The 26,108-nt window shown below is 42.2% G+C and overlaps 1 protein-coding gene and 1 long non-coding RNA gene across 3 annotated transcripts in view; one reads left to right on the top strand and one right to left on the bottom strand.

Moving 5' to 3' along the window:
• Positions 1–1,286: 1,286 nt before the first annotated feature.
• SLC30A10 (solute carrier family 30 member 10) lies at positions 1,287–10,122 on the bottom strand. The gene is made up of 4 exons (XM_030557487.1): positions 9,594–10,122; positions 8,551–8,634; positions 5,375–5,614; positions 1,287–4,539 (listed from the first exon to the last, which is right to left on the bottom strand). Exons 1-4 carry the CDS (start codon positions 10,120–10,122, stop codon positions 4,067–4,069), a joined length of 1,326 nt encoding a protein of 441 aa, XP_030413347.1. The 3' UTR covers positions 1,287–4,066.
• The window catches only part of LOC115649012, a 28,552-nt gene continuing 12,427 nt past the window's right edge, over positions 9,984–26,108 (top strand). The window contains exons 1-3 of one of the 2 annotated variants that reach the window (XR_003999715.1): positions 9,984–10,069; positions 15,954–16,083; positions 21,594–21,626. This is a non-coding gene — a long non-coding RNA (uncharacterized LOC115649012). Of the gene's footprint in view, positions 10,070–15,953; positions 16,084–21,593; positions 21,627–26,108 lie in introns of those variants that run through there. The other variant, XR_003999714.1, reaches the window with a different exon arrangement.

Below are 26,108 nucleotides of genomic sequence, written 5' to 3'. Positions count from 1 at the left end.
ACAGTTAATAAAATGACTGAAGTTTACAATTCAGGGATTTCAATGATCAGGGAAATTATATTGTGGCACATTATTCAAATCATATACTGTATAAAGGCAGAAAATGCAAGTTTTTAAGCAACATATCTCCTACCTTGTAACAAAACCTTACAATGACGTCCTCATAAGATATCACAGTCCAAAATAAAGCATTGATCACTTGCAGGTGCATCCACCATACAGGACACATAATTCAGACTGCATAGTAAGCAGGTTCTATAGAAAAATTATTGTGAGAAAGAAAAAAATACAAATGTAATCAGTATGGCTGTGATCAGAAAGACAGAGACTGAGAACTTGAATTCACTTAGACTTTCGGGCCAGATCCTCAGCTAGGAAATCTGAGCATAGTTCCATTAAGTCAATGGAGTTATACTAATTTACTCCAGTTGAAGATCTGGCCCCAAAGACTGATCTGCAAATCTAACGAATAAATATGGTGCCAGGGTGAGCTGGGTAAGGAGATAAAGAACTAGCTTATCTATCAAATGCAAAGAGTGCTTTATAAGTTGAAAGCAGTTCAGGAAGAAGGAGACGGATGACTAGTTGAATGCCATCTGTATTTTAAACAGATTTCATTCTCTACAGGCAACTATGACAAACTGAAAGGAGGAATGTTGAGAGGGGTTCTGAGGAGGCCAATCTGGTGTGGGAAGGGCTGAGTATAGCACCCACAATCAGATGGGCCTGGAAGAACAGGCAGACAGGAGATTTAGGTTACTGAATGCAGAAAAATGTAACTGAATTAAAGAAACCAGAATGGAATGTATGCCAAAACGTGCTAAGCTACAATCTATGACTGAGAACAAAGGTCTGTGGATAAGAATGAATAAAATACTGAAACAAACAATGGGGTAAGCAAATGTCAAGAGAGTTAAGAGACGTCATGGGAATTCAAGGGAAATCTCTTCATGTCAAATAACTAACAGGTAGAATGAAGTATCTCAGCCCTCGTCCAGACTAACCCGCAGCATCGGCGGGTTAAAATCGATTGCTCGGGGATCGATATATCGCGTCTAGTCTGGACGCGGTGTATCGATCCCCGAGCGCGCTTACATCGATTCCGGAACTCCATCAATCCGAACGGAGTTCCGGAATCGACACGGAGAGCCGCGGACATCGATGCAGCGCCGTCCAGACTGGTGAGTACCTCGATTTTAGAAATTCGACTTCAGCTACGTTATTCTCGTAGCTGAAGTTGCGTATCTAAAATCGATTTTAATTCCTAGTCTGGACGTGGCCTCAGAAAGAGGAGCAACACGAGCAACCAGTATAACTAGTTTTGTAGTGGACTTAAGAAAAGTATTTTGAGGAAGAAAGTATTGTGTAGCACAATCCTAAATAAAGGCAGAGACTTGATCCTACCAGGTTTCCTGTCCTGTTACTATCCTGAAAGTGCTCATCATCCCTACAGAGAGAAGGCAAGGCCCATCTTCATAATTAAATGCTTTTAAGTAATGTAAACAGATTTAGTACAATGAAGCAAAGTCTGAAGCTATTTGATTTCTGTACCTGAAGATTTCTATAGTCCCTGTTATTTGCTTATCTATTCATAGGTCACAGATAAAGTATATTAATATTAACAGGTAAGCATACAAGTAGAAGAGAATTATTTCACTATACATTCAGGTTACAATACTTTGAAGAACCTGAGAAGTAGGTAACCACCACTTTATCAAACATTGGAGGGGGGAAAAGAGAGAGAAGATGGTCTATATAAGCAAACATCAAGGCATTACACACTTATTCGTTTTTTTTTAATTCCAGAGTAATAAACAATACTGACAACCAATCTTTCAAACTTAATACAAAACATGGTAACTTGATTTAAGATATATGTACCCAAGTGTGAAGGTAGGATTTTTTTTTAAAGTTCCATCATACTAATATTTATGATTTTGGGGGAAAGAGTTTGCCATTTCTTCTTTCATTCTCAAAAGGAAATATAAATAAGTTAGATACAAAGGAAACTACATTTAAATAACACCATAGTTATATACCAACCCAACAGAAGCAAGGGCGGTCCTATGCTCATGCCATATTCTTTTAAAAGGCAGAGCAGTATAAAAAGATGTTGGTTTCCTGACTTGGCACTTTGGGCAACACCCTTATAGCATGACTCTACAGTCCTTACACAACCAAATCTCCAACTGATGTCAATGGGATGACTGGGTCAAAAAGACTGCAATGTCGACATGCAATTTAATCTATATAATAAAAATAGATCTATTTACCTGAGATAAAACCTGCTTAAAGAGGATAAATATAGATCTTAAATGGGTATTACCTGTTATGTTGATTTCAATGGCTTTTTCAGAAAATGGAAGTTCTCAAGCAATGAGAAATCGGGCTGTATGCTTTATTAAGTCTTGCCTTTAAGATTATTTTAAGAGGATGTAATTGCTGTACAAAACATGGCTGTGCTACTTTTAAACCAGCCTAACCTACGGATCCTGGAAATTTAGCAGCCCAGGTACAGAATCTCTTTGCCCATCCTCACAAGGTGATGCTGAATTATGGGCCAGCAGATAAACAGGGAGTGTACCCTCGGTGAGTAAGATATTGAAAGGCTGCTTTTGACAATGAACACAAGCTGAAGGTTCTGATTGTGATCACTGGTAGAGCTGAGCTGCCTAACAAGGCGAGGTCAAGTGGTTCTCAGCCAGGGTACATAGGTTCTAGTTCCCTCTTGGAAAAGTAGACTCAGCCCAGGCCTAAGCCCAACCCTGGTACTAGGGTGAGGTGTCTTATTTTTCCTCAAAGCACCTGAGAATGGATTCTAAAAACAGAACTAGGAGGCTACATTTCCTAGTGGTAGTGGAATTTGTGCACATAATATAATGTTTTGAAATACAGCTCTGTGGGGGAGGGTGGGACGCTTAAAACCTTTACAATGAACCCAAAGAAGCTACCATGATAAAATCAAGACAATAAATTGCCATAGTTTTTAAAAAGTTCCCTTTAAGCATAAAAATTATATATCAAATTTTAAGTAACTTTCTTAATAAACAAAAGATTGAACTGTGTCTTACTGAAAAGAATGGAATTGCAGACTCAAAGCTATTCATGAATAGGTAACACTAGCTTATTTATTCATTATGAATGAAAACTAAGATACGGTATGTTAAAGAAATCACAGTAATTCCCACCTAACTTGACACACTGGACCCAGTTGTAGTTATTACAATTACTTTGGTCAGCAAAACAAATTGAATTTTACAATCAAAATGGTGAACAAACACAGAATTAATTGGATGAGTGTCTACATTTCCATTTACTAGAGTAGATACAATCATCATTCAAAATTAATTATCAAATGTTCCTGTGCTTTAATGTCGGCAAGTGCATTCTTTACGTTAATCAGAAATAAATATTACCATATAATATACTATTAGAGAAGAAATCAGCTTCTGTTCCATCTCCTCAAAACAAGAGGCAGTCCAGAAAATAATAAAAGTCAAACATTCCTGTGTGTGTTTTCCAGCTATCAGACACTTTGATTTCATTCACAAGCTCACAGTTCAGAAGCACAAGAGTTATGGTTACAACTGAAAATTCCTGACTATGTAAACTGAGTTAAAGGATTAGCGAAAAACATATCTACTAAATTCCTTAATGATGATACAATAGTTCAGTCCAGTAGAATCATCAACACACTACAGGGCTTTCTTTAAGCAGCCCATTTCAGTAAAAAGACCAGAGTTTAATTCCCAGTGCCATTGGCTATAAACCGTGAGCATCAATCTACACTACAGTACACCTGCTACACTCTAAAAATAAAAATTCCCATCTAGTTAGCTTAAGAAATTAGTGTTAAATTGCATTATAACTATTTTAAGTGAATGCAAAAAATTAAGATGATAATAATCCTTATTTCAGATAACAGGTTTTTACATATGTTTTGGTTTATAGCTACAACAGAGACGGCTTTTCCAACACGCACTTCAGCTCCGACCAATGGCCGCTGACTTTTTTGGCCATTAGGCTTTGTTCTATACAAAAATTATGAAGTGTAAAATTAACTGTTTTAAAAGTGTGTACTGTGTAGATATGATTTGTCATCTGATTTTTTACAGTTGTCTGTATTTTTAATTATAGCCCCTGCCAATGTATGCTCAGTAGGAATTTCAACAGCATTTTTATTTAAACTATTGTTTTTATGCAGTGTTGGGGAAAGGCCATTTTTCTCAAGACAACCATTATCATGAGTAAGTGCAACTTCCTGCTGAGGGCAACACAACTGAGAAGCACAAGCTTTTGAGATACAGGGTGAGCTGCATATTAGCTCAGAGGTCTTGTGGTCAATGTACTCCGGTTGGATGGTTACAGAATGGATCCCTGCTTCGTGGAAAACCTCCCGCATTTTATAAGAGGCATCTTGGTAATCAGAAGTGGTTTGGCACTTGACATGAAGGGTGGCAATATTCTTCCCACCTGCCAGTTCCCAGACATGCACCTCATGAAGGCTGCTAACCCCTGGCACATCAGTTAGTCTTTCCGCTAGAAAACATAAGAGAAAATAATTTAAGAGGGTTGCTTGGGGGGCCAATTGCAAGTTTCTGGAAGTGTGTTTAAAAGCCCTAGCCATGAGGAAAGACACCTATCATTGCTCATCCACCTAAGATATAAGTCTGAGACTTTTACAAAGTAGTTGTATGTAACATAACACCTACACCCCCTGCAAACTTCACTTTCTCCTAGTCATCCAGGGTCTGAACTAAGTTGTTTAACTTGGGGACTAATCCTTTGGACATGCCTTTAACACTTATTGGCTTCAAACAAAGCTGAGGGTACTCAGCTCCTCATGGTAGGCACTCAGCACTTTGTAGGATCAATGCTAGACTGTAATCTCCTTGGGGCAGGGACCATATCTTCCCTGTTCTGCTCAGCTCAGAGCCTGATGGAATTCAAAAAACCCAAAGTAATCTCTTAAGTAAGTGTGCATTTACAAAGTGACAAAATTAACCAAAAATGCTACTGTTGATAAACATTTCTAAAGTGCTTTGAGATCCTTGGACAGAAGGCACTAGGAAGTACTATTATACTTCAGAGTTATTCCACTAATAATGTTTTGTGTGAGTTGTTTGATAACAGCTCAAGGTCTGATATTTTTATGTATTGTTGGAGTACCACATTCTCAAAATGCATGCTTTAACTAATCCACAGAGATTTGAATCATGTTGCTAGGACACAAACATGTGACTCCATTTCTCACAGTTCTTGAGAATTTCAAGCAGCTATGAGTATATAATCCAAAAATGTAATTCCAAAAATAACACTAGCACTAAAGTATGTCACTATAATTAATAAAAACTCAGTAACAAATTTGACTTACTCAGTCCTTGCATATTAACACCTTTGGGAACCATCTGCAGTAAAATGGTTGTGGTCTCTTTGATAAGTGGGAAGGCAGAGGATAAAATGATGACCACCATAACTAATGTCAGGCTTGGATCAATGTAACATTGCCAGTTACACGGAGTATTGGCATCCAGGGGAAGTGCATAGAATATTGCAGCAGCAACTACCACAATCACAGATCCAAGTGCATCTCCCATCACATGTAAAAGAACACCTGAAATAAATAACATAATACCGTTTTGCATTAGCCTTAATGGGGGGGGGGGGAATCCAAATTAACTATTACAGACTTTTAAATTTATTTTGTTCAGCATGAAACTACAGCATTTAGGAAATCAGTACCACGATCAGATATAAAGCTTGCAACAGTTGAGAATAAAACAACTGGGGTGGGTGGGATGAGCCTGAACAACTATATGGTTACATAAGTTTGGTGGGTTATTAAACTAAACTAAATTAAACACAACAGGTCCATAGAAGTTAGCACTGAATAGCATGCCAACATACAATGTTTTTAATCAAACTGCTGGGACTTACTAAGAGCTGGGCACACCTATAACCAGCAGTGATCAATTCACATATCATGATTACGGATGATCAAATAACCGAGCTGCTAAAAGAGGCACATAGTACACTTCTCTCCTAAGTAGATCAATTATTCTCCTCTGATAGCAGTTTTATGACTTTGCTGAGTACTGAAATAACAGCAGAAATATAGCTAAACACTCACTTTGGAAGGAGGGGTAAATGTCTAAGTACACGATACAGAGATGGGCCTGAACCAAAAGCACAAATCCAAACACTGGACAAGTTTGGATCCTGATCTGACCTTCATAACTCAACGAGCTTTATATAGGCCAAATTAACACATACACACTCAATTCATTTGCCCTCAGACTTTGAGAATAACTCAGTCTGGGTCCAAATTTTTCAGCTTGGTTTCATCTCTTTCAGTGTAAGTATTTGTACTATTGCACGTTCAGAAAACACTGTATATAGCTCTTCTTACTTCCGTGGGCACGGAAGGAAACAAGGAATGAGAAAAGTGTATGCATTTTAAGAGATGTCTGTAATACCTCTCTAGGCAAGCCCTGTGCATTACATTGACTAAGATAATGTGCTTTCTACACATTCACAGTAATCTTAGAATCTTCTGTTTCCTTCTTACAAGTTTATGTATCTTTCCCTGGATGTGCTTTCCAACAACCTCCCCCATCCAAACTTGCATTTTAATGTAACTCATGTTAAATTGTAATGCTCTACTTTTATAAGACTAACTTGCCATTGCTTTTTATTTTTGGGTGGCAAGGGGATAAGCAGAATTGCTGCCTCTGAAAACTTCCATTTACACCCACTCTTAAAAATGTCATAATCTCTCTCAACTAGGATAACTGCATATAGCTCCCTCTTAAACCTATCAATGCTCAGCTGTGAGTTTTCACTTTGTGAGATGCTAAACTCCCTAAGGCTGAGAACACTGCCTTTGCTACTGCTCCTTGCCAGTTTGGGACCCAAATGCTGATCCTCCACATGGGAAGGGAAGGCAGTATATCACTAGCCTGCCTTGAATCGCTCATTAAGAACCAAGTACTCATAAGTACTAACTTTCAGCTGAAATAAGTTTCTTCCTAGTAGGGTTAAGAGAACTCTCCCTTTTGATTTTCCAGAGCGATCTGCTGCCTAGAGGTCACAAGGGTCCTGAGTGCAGTTTTAGCTGTAGAAATGGTGGAAGCCTCACTGCTTTCCATTAAAATTTAATTGGACTTGAGTACTGCAGAGCTTACTTCTGCACTGACAAGAGGGATGGACAAGATGCAACATCCCTATAATTCTAGGATGCTAACGGTGGATGTCTACGCTAGACAAATCTTAAAATGTCCCATCATTGCTAATATTGATTCAGCTCCACTGGTATTAGCAATATTGGTAGCCCTAATGAGGATGTGCTGCTCAGTGCAGCTCATGTTTTCAGCACCAAGTAAATTAGATCTACTCTGAGCAGAGTTAGAAGATACAGTGCTTAAAATGCACACCTTAGTGTGCCAAATACACTAGCATGTAGTATTTTGAGGATATCAATCCACCATGACGCTCTGCTGAAGCAGACCTCTAGAAGTTCAAGTAAGTGCCACTGTTTTAGCATATGGTGCGGTTTTGCAGAATTCTTTTTTATATTAGTATAATAATGAAAACTTTGCAAATCTTTACCATATACTAAAAATAGACACCTCACCTGACCACCCTCTTATTTGGGATTCACTTGGCACTACCTGCATAATGGATGCGGGAACATCACTCTGGTGCAAGAAATGGTGATCTCTGACCAAGAAAAAACTCAACAAAATATTTGCTTAACATTTTGAATAGTGTTTTGCTGAAATAAAATGCTAAGTATTATTGGTGGGACTTTTTTGTTGTTTTTAAATAAAAAGTGTATTTAAAATCACTTATGCTCTGGACGCATTTGAGGCATTCAGGACATATCTACATATCTAGTTAGTTTTGTTTGTTTATTTTAAGGGCATGCAGGTTACCTTCAAGAATAGTTTAATTAGCATATTTCATTCTGCAGATATTCAGAGCTCTGCGGAGTCCTTTCCAGTGTTGGGCAGAACAGAGACAAATGTGAGGACACGGCTGCTAGGAGGAGAGGTGGTCCGTAAGAGGGCCTCTGTCAGGAAATAGTCCACAGAACAACAGGGCTGCAGAACAACTATGCTGTTCTTCAGCACTCCTTACCCAAATGACTATGGGGCATCATTGATACCAGTCTTTAAGGAAACTGTGCTCCAGCAATTCAACTAAAAATACTGAAATACTATGGTAATGATGCTCAAGAAACAGACCGAAAAGAAGAGCATGGGGACTTCAGTTAGTTAAAATTAGTAGAAGAGACTTTGAAGATAAAGCTGTTAAAAGGGTGCACTCAAAAATAAAAATGTGAACACACACAAAGGGCCAGATCCTCAAATGCTCCATTGATTCATTGAAGTAATCATTGCCACTTCAAACCATTTGTGGACCTGGCCTAAGAATGTAAAATAAAACGGAACTGGTCAAAAATTGTGAAAATTATCATCATTTTTATTTGGAAAATTTTGACCAGCTCTAGTTGAAAAGTCTTTAAAAAAAAACCCCAAAACACTGTACCTCTGATGTTCAAAGCTTCAGACTTTTTCTCTTTTTTCTGTACTGTCTGCTCTTCAGGCCTCTTCTGAGTGTTCAGGGAATCACCTGCATTCAAAGAAGAAACCCTGTGTTGTGTATAAATTCTACAAACAGAAAAAAAAACACCAATTTTCTTAACACCAACTTATTTTAAAGAGAAACAAATATCAACAAGAAAAAGTCAGTCTCTGGCCAACATCTCTTTAATCAACTACCCTTCTACAGTATAGGATACATACAAGCGTGAAATATGTAGTATGTTTGCATGGAGTTTGTTCACTCTGCGGTTACCATTAAAACAAACTTTGGGGGAGCTTCCACCACAAACAATAGACAAGAGGATGTTTCCTTTTATGTTAAGGTTGTCTCTCCCTCTGCCCCCCAAAGGAAGAGCCACAACCACTAACAAGGTCATTAGGGTATCACAATAGCAACAAAGCTATAGAAAAGGGGAACCTGAAATAACAGAGAAGGAAGGAGGAGATGATTGATAGATTCCAAGAAGGGGCGGCTCTAAGGCTGCCTCCAGTGGTTTGCCTACGGAGGGTCCGCTGGTCCCGCGGCTTTGGGAGGTCCACCAAAGCTGCGGGACCAGCGGACCCTCCGCAGGCATGCCACAGAAGGCAGCCCCTGCCGCCCTCGCAGTGCCGGCAGAGTGCCCCCCGCGGCATGCCGCCCAAAGCAGCGCTTGGCGTGCTGAGGCCTGGAGTTGCCCCTGATTCCAAGGCCAGAAGGGACCTCTGTGACTAGTCTGACCTGGCTAGAAAAGGCCACACAACTCCCTGGAAGAATCCCTAGAGCAAGGCTTTTAGAAAAGCATCCAGTCTTGATTTAAAGATGAAAAGGGGAGAGGATGGGGGGGAGTGGAGAGGAAGGGGGGCAGGATAGAGGGCGGGGGGGGGGCAAGAGAAAGACAGAAGGAGAAAGGAAAGGGCAGAATGGGAGAAGGGAAAGGAAAGGGAAGAAAGAAGACAGGAAGGGGGAGGGGAGGAGCGGGAACAGGCTAGGATGCAACTGAAAGGCACCTGCTTCAACGGCCTCCTGACACTCCACCACTGCCGCCTCCTCCCGCCCGGGGCCGGGCACCGCCTGGAGCTGCTCCGGGGCGGCGGCGCGGGGCTGCAGGCGGCCGCAGCAGGAGCCCCAGTCCTGGAAGACGAGCAGCCCCACCAGGTTGACGGCCAGGCCCAGCGCCCCTACGATGAGCACCAGCTCGGGGCCGTCGATGCGCTCGGGCCGGGCCAGGCGCAGCACCGCCTCCACCAGGATGGTGAAGCAGAGGGCGGTGAGGAAGACGGCGTTGCTAAGCGCCCCCACCGCCTCGGCGCGGCCGTAGCCATAGGTGGCGCCGGGGCCCCGGCGGGCGCGGCGGGAGATGCGCCCGGTGGCGATGCCCACGCACAGCGAGATGAGGTCCGAGAGCATGTTGAACGAGTCCGACACCAGCGCGATGGAGTTGCCCAGGTAGCCGGAGACCAGCTCGGCCACGAAGAAGCCGGAGGTCAGCACCAGCATGAAGATCAGGCGGCAGGTCTTGCCCGAGTAGCGCCCCATCCCGGCCCCAGACCGGGAGCGAACGCGGCCGCGCGCCACTGAGCTGCCAGCGCCGAGCCCCGCCGGCTGCAAGCCCCTCCCTGCGCCCTGCCCCTTGCCCCTGGCCGGGCCTCCGCGCCTCGCTTATATGCAGCGCCGAAGGCTGGCACTTGCCCAGCCCCCCCACCCGCACCCCCTGCCACCATAGCCCTGGGCTCCCCCCCACCAGTGCTGACTCCGCCCGCTCCCCCCTCGCCTCCAGCCGGTCCGGCGCTGGCAGGGCCGGGGTAAGCAGCGGGGCTCCCGGATCAGCCTCAGCCCAGAGTCCCCTCCAGCCAGGGCTCCCGCCTCCAGGACCGGCTGTGACCCAGGAGGGCAGGGGGCTGAGGAGCCGGGGCAGGGTAGCCCCAGAGGGAACGGAGCCCCGGAGAGCAGGATGTGGGCCCCCATTGGCAGTGCCCTGCCCTCTGTGGCCCCGCTGCTGCTGCTTCTGGTCATCCTGCTGCAGCCCAGCCCAGGCTGCGGCAATGGGGGGCAGCTGCCCTATGGCACCTGCAGGCTGCTCCATGTTCCCTGTGGGGCAGCCCCTGGCCCAAGTGTCCCCCGCTAGGAGCCTGCCCGGCCCAGCCACAAGGTGCGACGATGCTCCCCCACGGCACGAACCGCAGCGGTACCAGGGTGCCCCCCATGCACAACACGCTGCTGCTGCCAGAGTGGGCTCTAGGCTTTTGCCACCAGAAGTGGAAAAAAAAAAAAAGAGATGGCCACAATGCTGCCCTTGAAAACGTGCCACCCCAAGAACGTGCTTGGTTGCTAGTGCCTAGAGCCAGGGCCAGCTTTAGGCCTATTCCACCAATTCCCCCAAATCAGGCTCCACGCCTAAGAGGGGAAACAGTGAGAATCTCTTCCCTGGCTAGAGGCACCTTTTTAATTTTTACTCACCTGGCAGTGCTCCGGGTCTTCAGCGGCGGGTCCTTCACTTGCTCTGGGTCTTTGGTGGCACTTCGGCAGTGAGTCCTTCAGTGCCACCGAAGACCTGGAGCGAGTGAAGGATCTGCCACCAAAGACTCAGCGCACTGCCCGGTAAGTACAAGCCTCACGTGTTTTTTTACATGTTTTTTTTTTAAAGTCATCCCTGCCTGGTCCCCACCGAAACTGTTCAAATTGGGCCCCGCACTTCCTCAAGCCGGCCCTGCCTAGAGCCAGCCCTGGCCCCAAAAAGGGCACATAAGGGGCTTTCTGAAGGGGCAGAGAGAGAGGCTTCAGCTACTGGAGATGGTACAGAACTACTGAGGTGTCCCTTAGCTCCTGCCTGTAAATGTCCAACTATGGTACCACACAGGAGAAATCCAGGACTGTTGATGGAGGAGACTGCTTGGAGAGGGGTAGTTTTCCAGGCCTGTTTTGGGGAGGGACACTTTACGGAGTTAGGAGAGCTCATCCAAAGAATAAGCAAATGAATACTGGCTGGTTAACTGAACTGTCATAGGTTTGCCCATCACTAAACTCCAGAGGCAGGATCTCAGTGCTCAGCTCAGTCCAGAAATAGGAGAGTGCTTGCCCTTCCCACAGACATACCCACCCATCTTTTTTGATTTAAAACAAGGTACGCAGGAAATGCCAGTTTATGACAGAAAAGTCTTGAATGCATAAAGCCCTCCCTCCTCACATCAGCGAAGGACTGAGTGCACTGAGGAAATACACCTTTGAGAAGGTTTTGTCGCTTATTCCCTCTGCTGGATGTTTAGGGTACTCATCTATTTAAGCAAAACAAAATTGGAAGGATTATGCTAGCCCAATTATGCTTGCTGCCAGAATCTTCTTAAAAGCCACATGATGGAATAGAAATAGGCTCTGTGAAGCAATTGTTATTAGATAGCCCCTTTCAGAAGCCCCTTTACAGAAATAAAAGTTATAGATCGTGACCTCTTGATTTCACCCCCTACAAAGCTGTTCTAAGAGTAATTAAAATGACACAAGTAGCCTAAACAAGATGAAGTAAAATCTGGTTCAAATCTTTTAACAGGAGCACAAAAGCACACTGCACATTTGAAAATGTAGGTCCTCAAAGTGACAGGGGAATTTGTGCAGGCAGAATATAGCTATTTGAGGTAGAATCTGTCCAGGACACTGGGATAAACATCCTTATTGGATTTTTAGTGCAAAATTGTCACCCATCTAAAAGATAGCACTTCCAGTAACACAGTGGTCACTTGGTACCATACAAGGGCACCGAGTCCTCCTTGAATCAAAGGATAGAGTGCCAGCTACTGATTCTACAAATCCTACTCTGCCAACATCCTCCAATAAAGAACAGCATATCAAGAAAGTACATGCACATGAATGAATCTAATCATAAACCTAGAGAGAGAGAGATAACTGCGTGTATTTATGTCACATCTAGAGTGTTCTGTGTCATGTAAATACAAAAACTAAATAAGTTCATTTCCATGCCAGTATTGTTCCTATTTTCTTTTTTTCCATGATAAATCCTAAGAAGAATTGTGTGCATGTGTGTAAGCAGGGAAAGGAGAGAATGTGTCTTTTAATACCACCCTTACCTGATCACATAGTCCTCAAAATTTCAAAAAGAGATGCAGTAAATTAAGCCATTTTCAAACAACTCTCTAGTAGGTTCTTAGAAGAAGTATTAATGACACTGGAATTCCAGGGGTTCAGAAAATGAACTTCCATTTTTCCTTTGCAAAATGTTTGTTCTCTGATCTCTAATAATAAACCAAAAATTCTGAGGTAGCTCCTAGAAGAACATTAAACTTGAATGTGATGAAATTAGAAATCTGAGACTAGATGACAGTTAAAAGAAAGAAAAAAATATTTCTTTAGAATTATATCTTGTAAGATAGCCTTTAAATTGAAAGAAACATTTTAGTGTTGAGACTACTTCTTACCACACACAATTCACCCTAAAAGTTCACAATAATCCCACAGCACGTATACCTGAGCCTGGCCTCAAGAAAACCAGCAGAATGACTGAATCTCCCTATTAAAGAAGATCAAAATATACAGGCTACAGTGGGAAACAATAGACTTGTTAGGTCTGTCAGTTTCCTAGAGCACCTAGGTTTGTTCCTAGAAGTCTTCCCATCCAATTTTTAAAGAACACCAACCCTATCAAGCTAGAGAGATCTGATGAAATCACAGTCAGTGGTATTATGGCTTAAAATATGTAATGGAGTCCAAATAACCTGTGTGAACAGAAAAATATACATGTAAGAAAAGAATATATGGCAATGTTTGTAACAAGATTTTAAAATTCTTCCACAAGCTAATGTGGAGCCGAAAATGGCAAAAGGTTGGCAAACTCAAACCAATCAAATTATGTTGTATTCAACACAGATTCTTCTACATAGGCCTCCTTAAAGCCTGAAAACCAAGTAGCATTGGAATGACAAATAAGTCTCCTATTGAGCTCAAAAACAACAAGATTTCCCTAGAAATCACTAAAAAGTTTTCAATCAATACAAGAGAGATGTTTGCATTAAAAAGTCCCTCATCCTTTCACATCAAGTTCATCTTTAAGAGCCGTATGATTTAAAGCAAGTTCTGGGAGATCTAGGATGCTAGAAAGATGTTGAGTTCCAGGTGTATATCAGGTAGACCTGGGCAAAATATTTCCACTCTAACTTTTTTTTGTTGGTGAAAAATGCAGCTTAAGTAAATTTGTGTCGGTCTGCTCTTTTTCATGTTGAAAAAATTCTGACAGAGTCTGTTTTGTTTTGACATGTTTGAAACAAAACATTTTAATTTTTTGACTGAAAACAGCTTTTTCTTTTGAAATTTCCTTCGATTCTGTCTTTAAAAATTAAAAACCTTTAGACCAATCAAAATTGAAACAAAACATTTCATTTGGAGTCAAACAAATCATTTTGTTTGACCTTAGTTTTTGTGGGGGTATGCGTGTTGTATTGTTGTTTTTTTTAATTTGCTGAAATTTCAAAACAATTTGGTTTTGGGTTAACCCAAAAGGAATTTTTTTTCAGAATCTCCAGCAAACCAAAAAATCTATTATTCTCACAGTTCTAATTTCAACTGGTTGATTGAAAACTAGGCAGCCATTGAGAGGATAATCTCCCACTGATTCACAGGAATTTACAAATTAAACTTCCATGTTATTTGCGTATTTTTGTATATATCCCTCACACACTCCTCATGTAATAAACCACCCTCCAACCATTAAAAATGCACAGATGCATATAAATTAATTGATATAAAATTGTATTGAAAGCACACTTTAAAAACAAGTCTCACCATAAAGACTAGCACCACAGTGGGAGAGGATAACATCATTAAAAATAATTAACTCACTTCAAAAATCTTATAAAAACACCACAGTAACTATTTTGAAGAAATAGCACTAAAAATATTTTCAAACATCTCAGCAGCCTGTGACTAACTCATCTTATATCTAATACAATTCAAGATGACTCACTACAAAACTCAGAAGAAATACGTATTCACTTTCTCAGCTCTGAACTTTTTTCGAATTCACCCACTCAGTGCCCACTGGCTCCTACTTGCCCTGTATGTCAATGTCAGACTTCTTTTTCTAACTTTCAAGACCTTAAACCTCTCTGAATTTCATGCTCCCAGCTTTGTCAGCGGCAGTAGCCTTCACGCTTCTTTTGTTTCTTTCTCCCTGTTCTGCCTCCATGCTTTTTCCCTTGCCAGCCTTCCCAATCACTCCTCACTAAGCCACATACTCTCCTCAGCTAAATCACTCCTCAAACCCCACCTCTCCCTATTCCCTACAAAAAGTGACTTAATTTACCAAACAGAAAAGAATTATTAATTTAATTGAACCTTCAGCACATACCTAAACTTATTGTGTGACAGTTCTGTAACCCTTGTCCCATTCTGTCCTCTGTATTCTTTGTTAGCTTCACTCGTTGCATCCAAAATTAGGCTCTAATCCTGCAATGAAGACTGTGTGGGCAAACCCTTCTGCTACCAGAGACTCACACTGACTTCAGTTGGTTTCTGCCCATGTGAACATACAGTTCTGCCTGCACCAATCAATTGCAGAATCAGAACCTTTGCTTGTAAGTTCTTTCGGACAGGAACCATGTCTTTTCAATTGCTTTGTAAAGTTCTTAGCACACTGTGTATACATTTAATTAAACAATGGTGTAATAAGTTAATTGGCTAATGTCAGTTCTAGTTACTTATCCAATATCTGGACTAGTTAAACAAACCATTTCCATGAGAAGCAAGAGCCAACCAAAACCTTCACCCAAAACTTGAACCTAATCAAACTTTTTTAAGAGGTTCAGAAAAGTTCAGCTTTTTGGTTTTCTAACTTATTTGTCTTTGGTTTCAGCTAAAATACTGCTAGAAAGGCTGCTGTTGCAGGTCCTCCATCCTAGTCAGAAGCAAAAATTGTTAGATGTCTTGTGAGCAAGACTATTCTATTCAGTTCTGAATACCAAAAATACTTGGAGAAGCATCCAGACTTTTGGGTATCCACCTTGTAAGGTTTGCCTAGCACTAATTTTAAACACTTTAAACGTAGGAACTCTGTCCCAAATTTAGCATCACTTTGTAATAGTGATGTACTTCCAACTACTCAGCTGAAGAGGTAATAGAAGCTCACTTGTATTTTACTGCCATCAAAGGCATAGGGCTGAATGTGTTGATTTGAGTAGCATTGCTCAGAGGAGTTACAAAATAGCAAGGGATTCAAAGGTAATTACAGATGTGACAATACAGAGAGAGCAATTTTCAATCAGTTTATAAGAGGTGCTTATCGTGGAATAATTCCTTTATCTGGTGAATGTTGGTGTGAGAGTATTGTTCATAACTTTTTGTTTCTGGTTCTGTTCTCTACTCCGTAGTTCTACCTTTAATATTACTCAAAATAACACTTGTCAAATTGATGGAGAAAGAGCTACATCCTAGGGGACTGCTGAGGGTTTGCAGGCCTTGGAGGACTGGCAATGGGATACAAAGCTTTAAGCTCATCAGGTCAGTACTAGCTTAAAATCATCATTATCAGACAGTAACTCAGTGGCTTTGGTGAAAAATGTGTACAGTATCAGCCCACATTTTCACTGTTCAAGGACCCACTTCACAAAAACCATCAGTACTCTTGGTGCCCTTGGGGTATGTCTTCACTGCAGAGTTAGGCTGGGCTCCAGCATGGACATTGCCCCCTCCATGCACACAGAAAAATTTGTAACCTAGGTAACATCAGATTAGGCCTGAATAAAGACTGAGAGTGTTTGGGTCATTACAAAACCTAAACCTACTGTTACTAACATTGTCTGAAATGGGCCACTCTCATTACCACTTCAAAAGTTATTTTTCCTCCCTTGGTATCCTGTTAATTGAATTGTCTTGTTAGACTGACCTCACACTTGGTAAAACAACTCCCATCTTTTTATGTATTTATACCTGCTGCTGTATTTTCCACTCCATGCATCTGATGAAGTGGGTTCTAGCCCACAAAAGCTTATGCCCAAATAAATGTGTTAGTCTCTAAGGTACCCCAAAGACTCCTTGTTGTTTTTGCTGATACAGACTAACACGGCTACCACGCTGAAATCTTTCAGCCTAGAAGTGCCCCTTTAGAACTGGGCTGAGAAATGTTGGTGGGTCACCCTGAACTGACACATGGAAGGATTTGATTCATAGCCTTAAAGTGGGTTTTATTTTTAAAAGACGCTAAAGCCTCAAAGACCTTTCAGGACCTCCTCCCTTCCCACCAACTCACCCTACACCTAATATCCAACTGAAAAATACCCTTAAATTTATCTAAATCACATCCATAAATTATCTGCCCTTCTGACATCTGAGCAATCCTTTTCTGATCACTTCAGGTACTTAGGAAGTCACTTCTTTTTCAGGTTAAAGATGGTTAGTCATTTTTTAGTTTTTAACTGAAAATTATACTAAATCAGATTATCAGAACTTAATGTTGTCAGTTAGCAGCACTTCTAGACTGAGGTTCAATAACAAACCCTCTGCATACATTGAGTTTCTGTGCAGCATTACTTGACCAGTAAAAGAATGACAATGAAAGAACTGAGATGAGTTTAAACAGCACCTCAGCCTTGAAATTCTCTAATCTACTGTATTTACGATATTAAAGTTTTTTATGATCATATCTTAAAGACCTTTTATTTCCTCACTGTTGACAGCAGATGCTGTGACATAATTCTGAAAGTTTGCCTGTACCTTGAATAGGAACCCTGTCACCCGAAATTAGATGATACAAACAGCTTTGGAATCAAAGGTCACAAGACAGTCCTTTTTAACTTTACTACTGTAAACTGCTCTATGCAGTGCTCTAAATGCTTTACTTTCTGCACTTGTAAATTTTAAGTTTTGCATAGGAACTTTTTTAAACAAAAAATAAAATGCCTTTTTAATCAAAATGAAAATTTGTGGGGAAAAAATTCATTTTCATTTTGGTGCGGGGGTCTGTGTGAAAGGCACCCACCCTTTTTAAAATAAAAGTTTCCACAAGAAAAAAGTGTAGAAAAGTTTTAAAAAAAAGAGAGTGGGTTTTCCCCCACAAAAATTAAACTTTTTGAAATTTTGAAGAACAAAAAATTCACAAAATATTTCAAATAAAACAAAAAACACCCTTTGTTTAAACATTTTCATGAAGTACTTCCCCTTTTTTGACCAGCTTTACTTATGAGTGGTTGACAGGCTCTTCAGAATCCATCTTGTCTGCCTTAAAGGTTCAGGGTCCGATCTGCAGTTGGTGTAAATCAGCATGGTTTCATTGCCATCACTGAAGCTTCACCAGTTTACCTCAACTGAGGATCTGGCCTTGTTTTTGGATAACTGTTTACATGAAAAACTCATCTCAACTCATGGGCTTTGGAAGAATTTGCTGAGGACTGTTTGGCATGTTATTTCAGATAAAGGAACTGATTAAAGTGCCTCAAAGACATAAAATTCAGCAGTGATAACTGATAAGCACCAAACGTTGCTTTCAAGACTTATCTTTTCTCTCTTTTTAAATAAAAAAATCTATGACAGCAAATCTGAATATAACTGTGCATTTGGTCTGACTCTCAGTTATATGCATGCACATTTCCCTAGGATTGCACAGGAGCAATTGAGAGCAGAATATGGTCTTTCATTAATAATTACTTCTGTTGGCAAACATCTAACTAGGGGCTGAACAGTATTATGCACAATCCTTAGTACAGTGCACAAGGATCCATGAGGGAGGATCAGTGAACTCAACAGACATTTTATTGTTAACAACCATCTGTCTACAGAGAAATTTAACCAGGGCACTTGGTATATGCAATATTTACTATCTTTGAAGTGGTTAGCACTTCTTGGAAAAAATAGGTAATAGCCATCCACATGGTGAGCACATCTATAAAATGAGGATAAGGAAGCTGATCTCCTTTATAAAGCACTTTAAGACTTATGGAGTATATAAGAGCTAAGTATGATTGATTATTATCCTACTTCAGAGTGGGGGGTAGGAGGTTGAGAAAAATAGCTGTCACCATCTCATATATACAATTATGGTTAACTTTATTTTAGGACCCTGCCAATGACACATTGAGACTACATCAAGTGGATGGGCCAGTCTCGCCCCATGACTCCAAAAATGGGCCTCATTTTGGAGGGGAAAGGCAGGATTTTTGCCCTCCTTCAGAAAGCATACAGAGCTTTTCAGCTCTGTTTTTCAGAATTGGAGAGTTACTTTTTGAGGAGAACAAACGAAATATTTCACTGTAAGAACTCTGGACTCTAGGTTAAGGCTGAGGAGCTTTCAAATTACTCTAGAAAAAGATTGGAAGCACTGATAGTGTGAAAAATGTGGTGATGAATGCAGAAAGAAAAGCTGGTGTGAAAGAAATGGAAACTACTTTGTCCATATACAGCAATCTAGAAATATGAAAGTTTGGGGTCCCCCTTTTTAAAACAAAACATCTAGGCCATTTTTGGCCTTAATTGCATCCTCAACTACAATTATAAGATGTAAAATGCCACAGGAAAACAATGTATTGGTTTATCAGTCCATTTAGATTAGTCTTTGTGACTATTAATAGCTCTGAGCCATTTATCTTGTATATGTCATTTATTGGTACACTGGCTGACTTATGTTAAGTAATATGGATTTGGGTCAGACTTTAGGTTTTTCTTTCATCATACTCTCAAGGCAGTTGAGAGAAATTGACATGGAGGCTTTCCTTGGCCTCTATAATTTCCTTCTTTCATAATACCTGATTTAAAAATTGTCTGCATGATTTGTTCTCCCCTTGATAAGCATGTGTAAACACCCTACCCAATAGTGTTAATAGAAATTACATATGTATATCAAAAGCCAGGAATAGACAGTTTAATCATCAAGTCTCACACTCTGTCAAATCTCAACTTTAACAAATTGAGAGTACAAACAGCACCTTGTTTTTAATTGCATCTTCTGAGAGCTACCGTGGTACAAATAATAAAAACAAAAAATAAGAGAGCGCATGAATCCAACGAAAATGGGTATTCACCCACGAAAGCTCATGCTCCAATACGTGTGTTAGGCCTGGTCTACACTACGCGTTTTATACCGAATTTAGCAGTTAAACCCATTTAATCCTGCAACCCATCCACACAACGAAGCCCTTTATATCGATATAAAGGACTCTTAAAACCGATTTCTGTACTCCTCCCCGACGAGACGAGTAGCACTGAAATCAGAATTGCCCTGTAGGATTAGGATTAGTGTGGGCACAATTCGACGGTATTGGCCTCCGGGTGGTATCCCACAGTGCACAATTGTGACCGCTCTGAAAACCATCTGAACTCGAATGCACTGGCCAGGTAGAAAGGAAAAGCCCCGCGAACTTTTGAATTTCTTTTCCTGTTTGGCCAGCGTGGAGAGCTCACCAGCACAGCTGACCATGCAGAGCTCATCAGCACAGGTAACAATGCAGTCTCCTGAGAATAAAAAAAAAGCTCCAGCATGGACCGCACGGGAGGTACTGGATCTGATCGCTCGCTGTATGGGAGATGATTCCGTGCTAACAGAACTCCGTTCCAAAGATTAAATGAAAAAACATTTGAAAAAATTTCCAAGGCCATGATGCAGAGAGGCCACACCATGGACTCAGTACAGTGCCGTGTGAAAGTTAAGGAGCTCAGACAAGCCTACCAGAAAACCAAAGAAGCAAACGGAAGGTCTGGGGCAGAGCCGAAAACATGCTGTTTCTACGCTGAGCTGCATGCAATTCTCGGGGGGTCCACCACCACTACCCCACCCTGTCCGTGCATTCTGAGGTGGGGGTGGTAATCTCAGCCATGGCTGAGGATTCTGTGGATGGGGAAGAGGAAGAGGAGGACTAGCTTGCAGAGAGCACACAGCACTTTGTTCTCCCCAACAGCCAGGAGCTTTTTTCTCACCCTGACGGAATTACCCTCCCAGCCCTCCAAGCCACTATCCCATACAATGAAGCCATGGAAGGGACCTCTGGTGAGTATACCTTTGTAAATATAAAACATGGTTTAAAAGCAAGCATTTTTTAATGATTAATTTGTCCTGAGGACTTGGGATGCATTCGCGGCCAGTACAGTTACTGGAAAAGTCTGTTAACATGTCTGGGGATGGAGCGGAAATCTTCCAGGAACATCTTCATGAAGCTGTCCTGGAGGTACTCCAAAAGCCTTTGCAAAAGGTTTCTGGGCAGGGCAGCCTTATTCCATCCTCCATGGTAGGACACTTGACCATGCCATGCATGTAGAAAGTAATCTGGTATCATTGCATGACAAAGCCTAGCTGCATATGGTCCCGGTGTTTGCTGGCATTGAAGCAACATCCGTTTTTTATCTCGTTGTGTTATCCTCAGGAGAGTGATATCGTTCATGGTAACCTGGTTGAAATTCCAGAATTTAATTAAGGGAACAGAGATGGCCATTCCTACTGGGCTGTTTGCCTGTTGCTTAAAGAAATCCTGCTTGCAGGTAGCCAAGCAGGGGAAGCGGGGCGGGTGATTGACGCTGAGCTTTTTCACATTTGGGTAGCAGGGATCTTCCCTGCTACCAGCCACTCGGTGGGAGGGGAGGGGGGTGTTTAACAGTGATCTTCCATGATACCAGCCACACAGTGGGAGAAGGGGTAAAGCGATCATCCCAGAGAATTGGATGGGGGGGGTGGTTTCTGCTGCTGCATGTTAACAGGAAAGAAGCAGCACTGAACGGGCTTTGCTTGCTATTTGATAAAGGAGGGCGCTGGATATATGAAGGCTGCAGAAGACAATGGCCTTACCATGGCTGCATGCAAGCCAAATTCTGCTGCCCGGATCTGCGTCTGTGAGATCTCTAACGCCAGAGCCGCAGGCACTCAATATTAAGATGCAAAATGCAACCTTGTAGTCAAATCACATGTGCTATGTAAGGTGAATAGTGTTGTTCACCGTGAAGGAGTATAAGCATTGTTCTGTAAAATATATCTTTTTAAATACTTCTCTCTCTTTTTTCCCTCCCTCATGCACCTGCAAATTGTTCAAAAGCCTCCCTACTCCACCCCGAAGGCTATCTCAGATAAGACGGCGGAAAAAAAAAGACGCAAGACGACATGTTCTCGGAAATCATGGAAGTGACCCGCAATGAAAGAGCTCATCTGAATGAGTGGAAGGATGTGGTATCAAATTACAGGAAAGATGCCAGTGAATGTGAGGACAGGAGGGACGCTTGAGATGAGAGGTGGCGGCAGGAAGATCAGAGGTGTAGGCAGGAAGATCAGCGGTGGCAGGATGCAACTCTGGGGCTGCTGCGTGATCAAACTGACATGCTCCGGCGTCTGGTGGAGCTTCAGGAACAGCAGCAGGATCACAGAGTGCCGCTGCAGCCCCTGTATAACCACCCTCACCCCTCACCATGTTCCACATCCTCCTCACCCATACGTGTAAGAACGCATGGGGGGAGGCTCCATGCACCCGCCCACTCCACCCCTGTGGACAGCCCAACCAAAAGGCTGTCATTACTTTGAAATTTTTTTAGTGGCCTTTTCCTTCCCTCCTATCCTCCTCCCAAACCACACCCAGGCTACCTTGTCAGTTCTCTCCCTCTTTTTATAATGAATTAATAAAGAATACATGATTTTTAAACAATAGTGACTTTATTTCCTTAAGCAAGCTGTAATCTAAGGGGGAGAGTGGGTTGTTTACAGGGAATGAGTCAATCAAGGAGGGAGGGGTTCATCAAGGGGAAACAAACACAGCAGTCACACTGTACCCTGGCCCGTGATGAAACTCATTTTCAAAGCTTCTCTGATGCGCACCGCTTCCTGGTGTGCTCTTCTAATCGCCCTGGTGTCTGACTGCGTGTAATCAGCGGCCAGGTGATTTGCCTCAGCCTCCCACCCCGCCATAAAGGTCTCCCCATTACTCTCACAGAGACTGTGGAGCACACAGCAAGCAGCAATAACAAAGGGGACATTGGTTTGGCTGAGGTCTGATCTAATCAGTAATGTGCGCCAGTGTGCCTTTAAATGGCCAAATGCACATTCTACCACCATTCTGCACTTGCTCAGCCTGTAGTTGAACTCCTCCTGACTACTTTCCAGGTTGCCTGTGTATGGCTTCATGAGCCATGGCATCAAGGGGTAGGCTGAGTCTCCCAAGATAACTACAGGCATTTCAACATTCCCAACTGTTATTTTCTGGTCTGGGAAGTAATTCCCTTGCTGGAGCCGTTTAAACAGAATAGTGTTCCCGAAGACGCGAGCGTCATGAACCCTTCCCGGCCATCCCACGTGGATGTTGGTGAAACGTCCCTTGTGATCCACCAGTGCTTGCAGCACCATTGAAAAGTACCCCTTGCAGTTTACGTACTGGGTGCCTGGGTGCTCCAGTGCCAAGATAGGGATATGGGTTCCATCTATCGTCCCACCACAGTTAGGGAATCCCATTGCAGCAAAGCCATCCACTATGACCTGCACATTTCCCAGAGTCACAACCTTTCGTAGCAGCAGCTTAATGATTGCTTTGGCTGCTTGCATCACAGCAGCCCCCACAATAGATTTTCCCACTCCAAATTGATTCCCAACTGACCGGTAGCTGTCTGGCATTGCAAGCTTCCAGAGGGCTATTGCCACTCGCTTCTCAACTGTGAGGGCTGCTCTCATCTTGGTATTCTGGCATTTCAGGGCAGAGGAAAGCAAGTCACAAAGTTCCATGAAAGTGCCCTTACGCATGCGAAAGTTTCGCAGCCACTGGGAATCATCCCAAACCTGCAAAACTATGCGGTCCCACCAGTCTGTGCTTGTTTCCCGGGCCCCAAATCAGCATTCAATGGCTAGAACCTGCCCCATTACCAGCAGGATCTCCAAAGCACAGGGGCCCGTGGTTTGAGAGAATTCTGTGTCCATGTCCTCATCACTCTCGTCGCTGTGCTACCGTAGCTGCCTCCTCCTCACCTGGTTTTGCAGGTCCTGGTTCAGCATAGACTGCACGATAATGCGCGAGGTGTTTACAACGTCCATGATTGCTGTCTTGAGCTCAGCAGGGTCCATGCTTGCTGAGTTATGGGTATTTGCACAGTTCACTCAGGAAAAAAAGCACGAAACAGTTGTCTGCTGCTTTCATGGAGGGAGGGGTGCAGCTGTACCCAGAACCACCCATGACAATGTGTTTTGCTCCATCAGGCACTGTGAGCTCAACCCAGAATTCCAAGGGTGGGGGAGAGTGTGGGAACCATGCGATAGCTATGGGATAGCTACTCACAGTGCAACGCTCTGGAAATCAACGCACACCGCTGAATTAATGTGCTTAGTGTGGCCGCATGCACTCGACTTTACACAATCTGTTTTAAAAAACGGTTTTCTGTAAAATCGGTTATAATCCTGTAGTGTAGACATACCCTCTGTCTATAAGGTGCCACAGACTCTTTGCTGCTTTTAGAGAGCAGCTAGTGTTTCTCCAGGCCCACATGTTTGTTCTGTTTTGTTTGTAAAAGTTAGAAATATCTGTAGTGATTGTAGAATTGCTGCTGTAATGCATGATTGCTACAGCTGTTATAGCTGGTGGTCTTTTACACTCACTAAAAATTTCTCTAGGCCATCAAGCTGGTCCAAGTGTGTTTGTAAGACAGTGAGTACACACAATGGACATTTTCCCCTTTTTTAAATATAGTTTAATTTAGTGCTCATGAAAATCTCTGTATTAACAATCCTAGAGCCTGAAAGCCTCCCTAGTCACTGAACAGATACAAGAACAGACAGTGGCAGTACAAGTTCTCCACACTGTCTTCTTAATATGCTTCGACTCTGACCTGGAAAGTAACAGCCTTGCTGCTGAGACCACCACAAAGGATGCAGATTAGTGCCAGTTGTGTTGTGGATACCAGGCAGGTAGGAACCAGAGAGAGATACCAAACAGCTACTACGTCACTGAAAGCTCTTTGGGGAAGGTTCTGTGTCCTTATGACGAGTATGGAACATGACTAGTATAATGGGGCCCGACGACTAATTTGGTTCTCTAAGGCACTACTACAATACAAATTATTAATTACTAATCTAGGCCTCATTTTTGAGCTAGAAGTGGGAGGTTCTCTACTTGCTGTGTGACTTCAGGCATGTCAATTTCTCTGGGCCAGTTTCCCCATCTGGAAAACATTGGGAAAATGAGTACCTGTTTTGTGAAGTACTTTGAGCTCTATGGATGAAATGGCTTTGTAAGTGCATGGTATGATAACTTAATCCCCTGATTCAGTTAGTCTCCCTCAAAGATTTTTCTTCTCAAATACCAAACTATACAGAAAATCCTGGTTCCACTAAAGTCAGTGGGAATTTTCTAAAAATTAAACTCAGCAGCGGGTCCACTTGCTCTAGCAATTGTTTTTCCACAACTGTTAAGTTGTGTAGGTGTGATCTCAAATGGGATACCATGCAGCATTGGAATGTATGTCAGCCATATAGTTACTTTTTCCATTTAAAAATGCCCCAATCACGGCAGAAGCAATATATAATAAAAAAATTAATCTGCTCTGAATTATCTGTATCAATCATAAAACCTTCCCACCTACTCAACCCGTTAGAGCTAATGACACCTCACCTTAAGCCTATTAGCATACCCCTCAGCTTAACCTCCTCTGCAAAAGCTTGGAAAAATAAGTAAGCCTTGCAGTATGCCTTAAATTCAACAAACTCAGGTTCTGTGGCCAAGGAAAAGCACAGTATGTATTCCATTTGGCATCTGGCTCAGCATGCCATCTCCTATCGCATGCATTTCTAGTGCATTGTGAGTGTTCTCCATAATCTAAGAAGTGTACACACAGCACCAAAGCTGCTGAAGTATATGGGCCCACCACCACATGGCTGTAACTACAGAATGCATATTTTCATATTCTAGTTAATGAATTGTTGTTCGTTCTAAGGTGGTCATAACGTCCATCCGCTGATTAGATTTGCCCCTTCAATCCCGCCATTTTATAAACAGAGCTATATCAGATTTTGTTTCCACCAAAACAAAAAACACAGCCGAAGTACATTAAGGAAGACAGGAAAAATACTTTCTCCAATTCAATATTTATTGCTTTTCTTGAGTCATACATAGTGGGACACAGTAATTCCCTGTATCACAGTGTGTCCACCAAATGAGCTGCAATGCATTGGTTGTCCAGGAAAGTACTTAGTCATAGAGAAGTAAATAGTTACATATATCTTGCTAGATACACAAGAATAATCTGAAAAAATTGTGCAATAAAGCTCCTATATTATTAAATATTATAGGTTTGTCGGATAATACTGCCTATTAAGGTTCCCTGACACTTCCCACTATAAGTTACTGTTTTCAGTTGCTTTTGACTTTGCCAAACTAAATATATTTTTCAAAGTCTCATAACTTGGCCAAATATGGGCAGATTTTCATGGGAATGGCAAAAGACACGTCACTGACATGAAGCTCCCAGAGGTGTTTGTGAAGCATTCAGATATTGTAGTGATGAACCCCATAGGAATGCCCATGAGGACATTAATAATTCTGCCTTCCAAGCATGGTTTGAATGGTATGTAGTAAATAACGTTT

Source organism: Gopherus evgoodei, chromosome 3 (genome assembly GCF_007399415.2).
Source record: "Gopherus evgoodei ecotype Sinaloan lineage chromosome 3, rGopEvg1_v1.p, whole genome shotgun sequence".
Lineage (NCBI taxonomy): Eukaryota > Metazoa > Chordata > Testudines > Testudinidae > Gopherus > Gopherus evgoodei.
The sequence above is the reverse complement of the archived record's forward strand: the minus strand, read 5'-3'. Positions and strand labels throughout refer to the sequence as shown.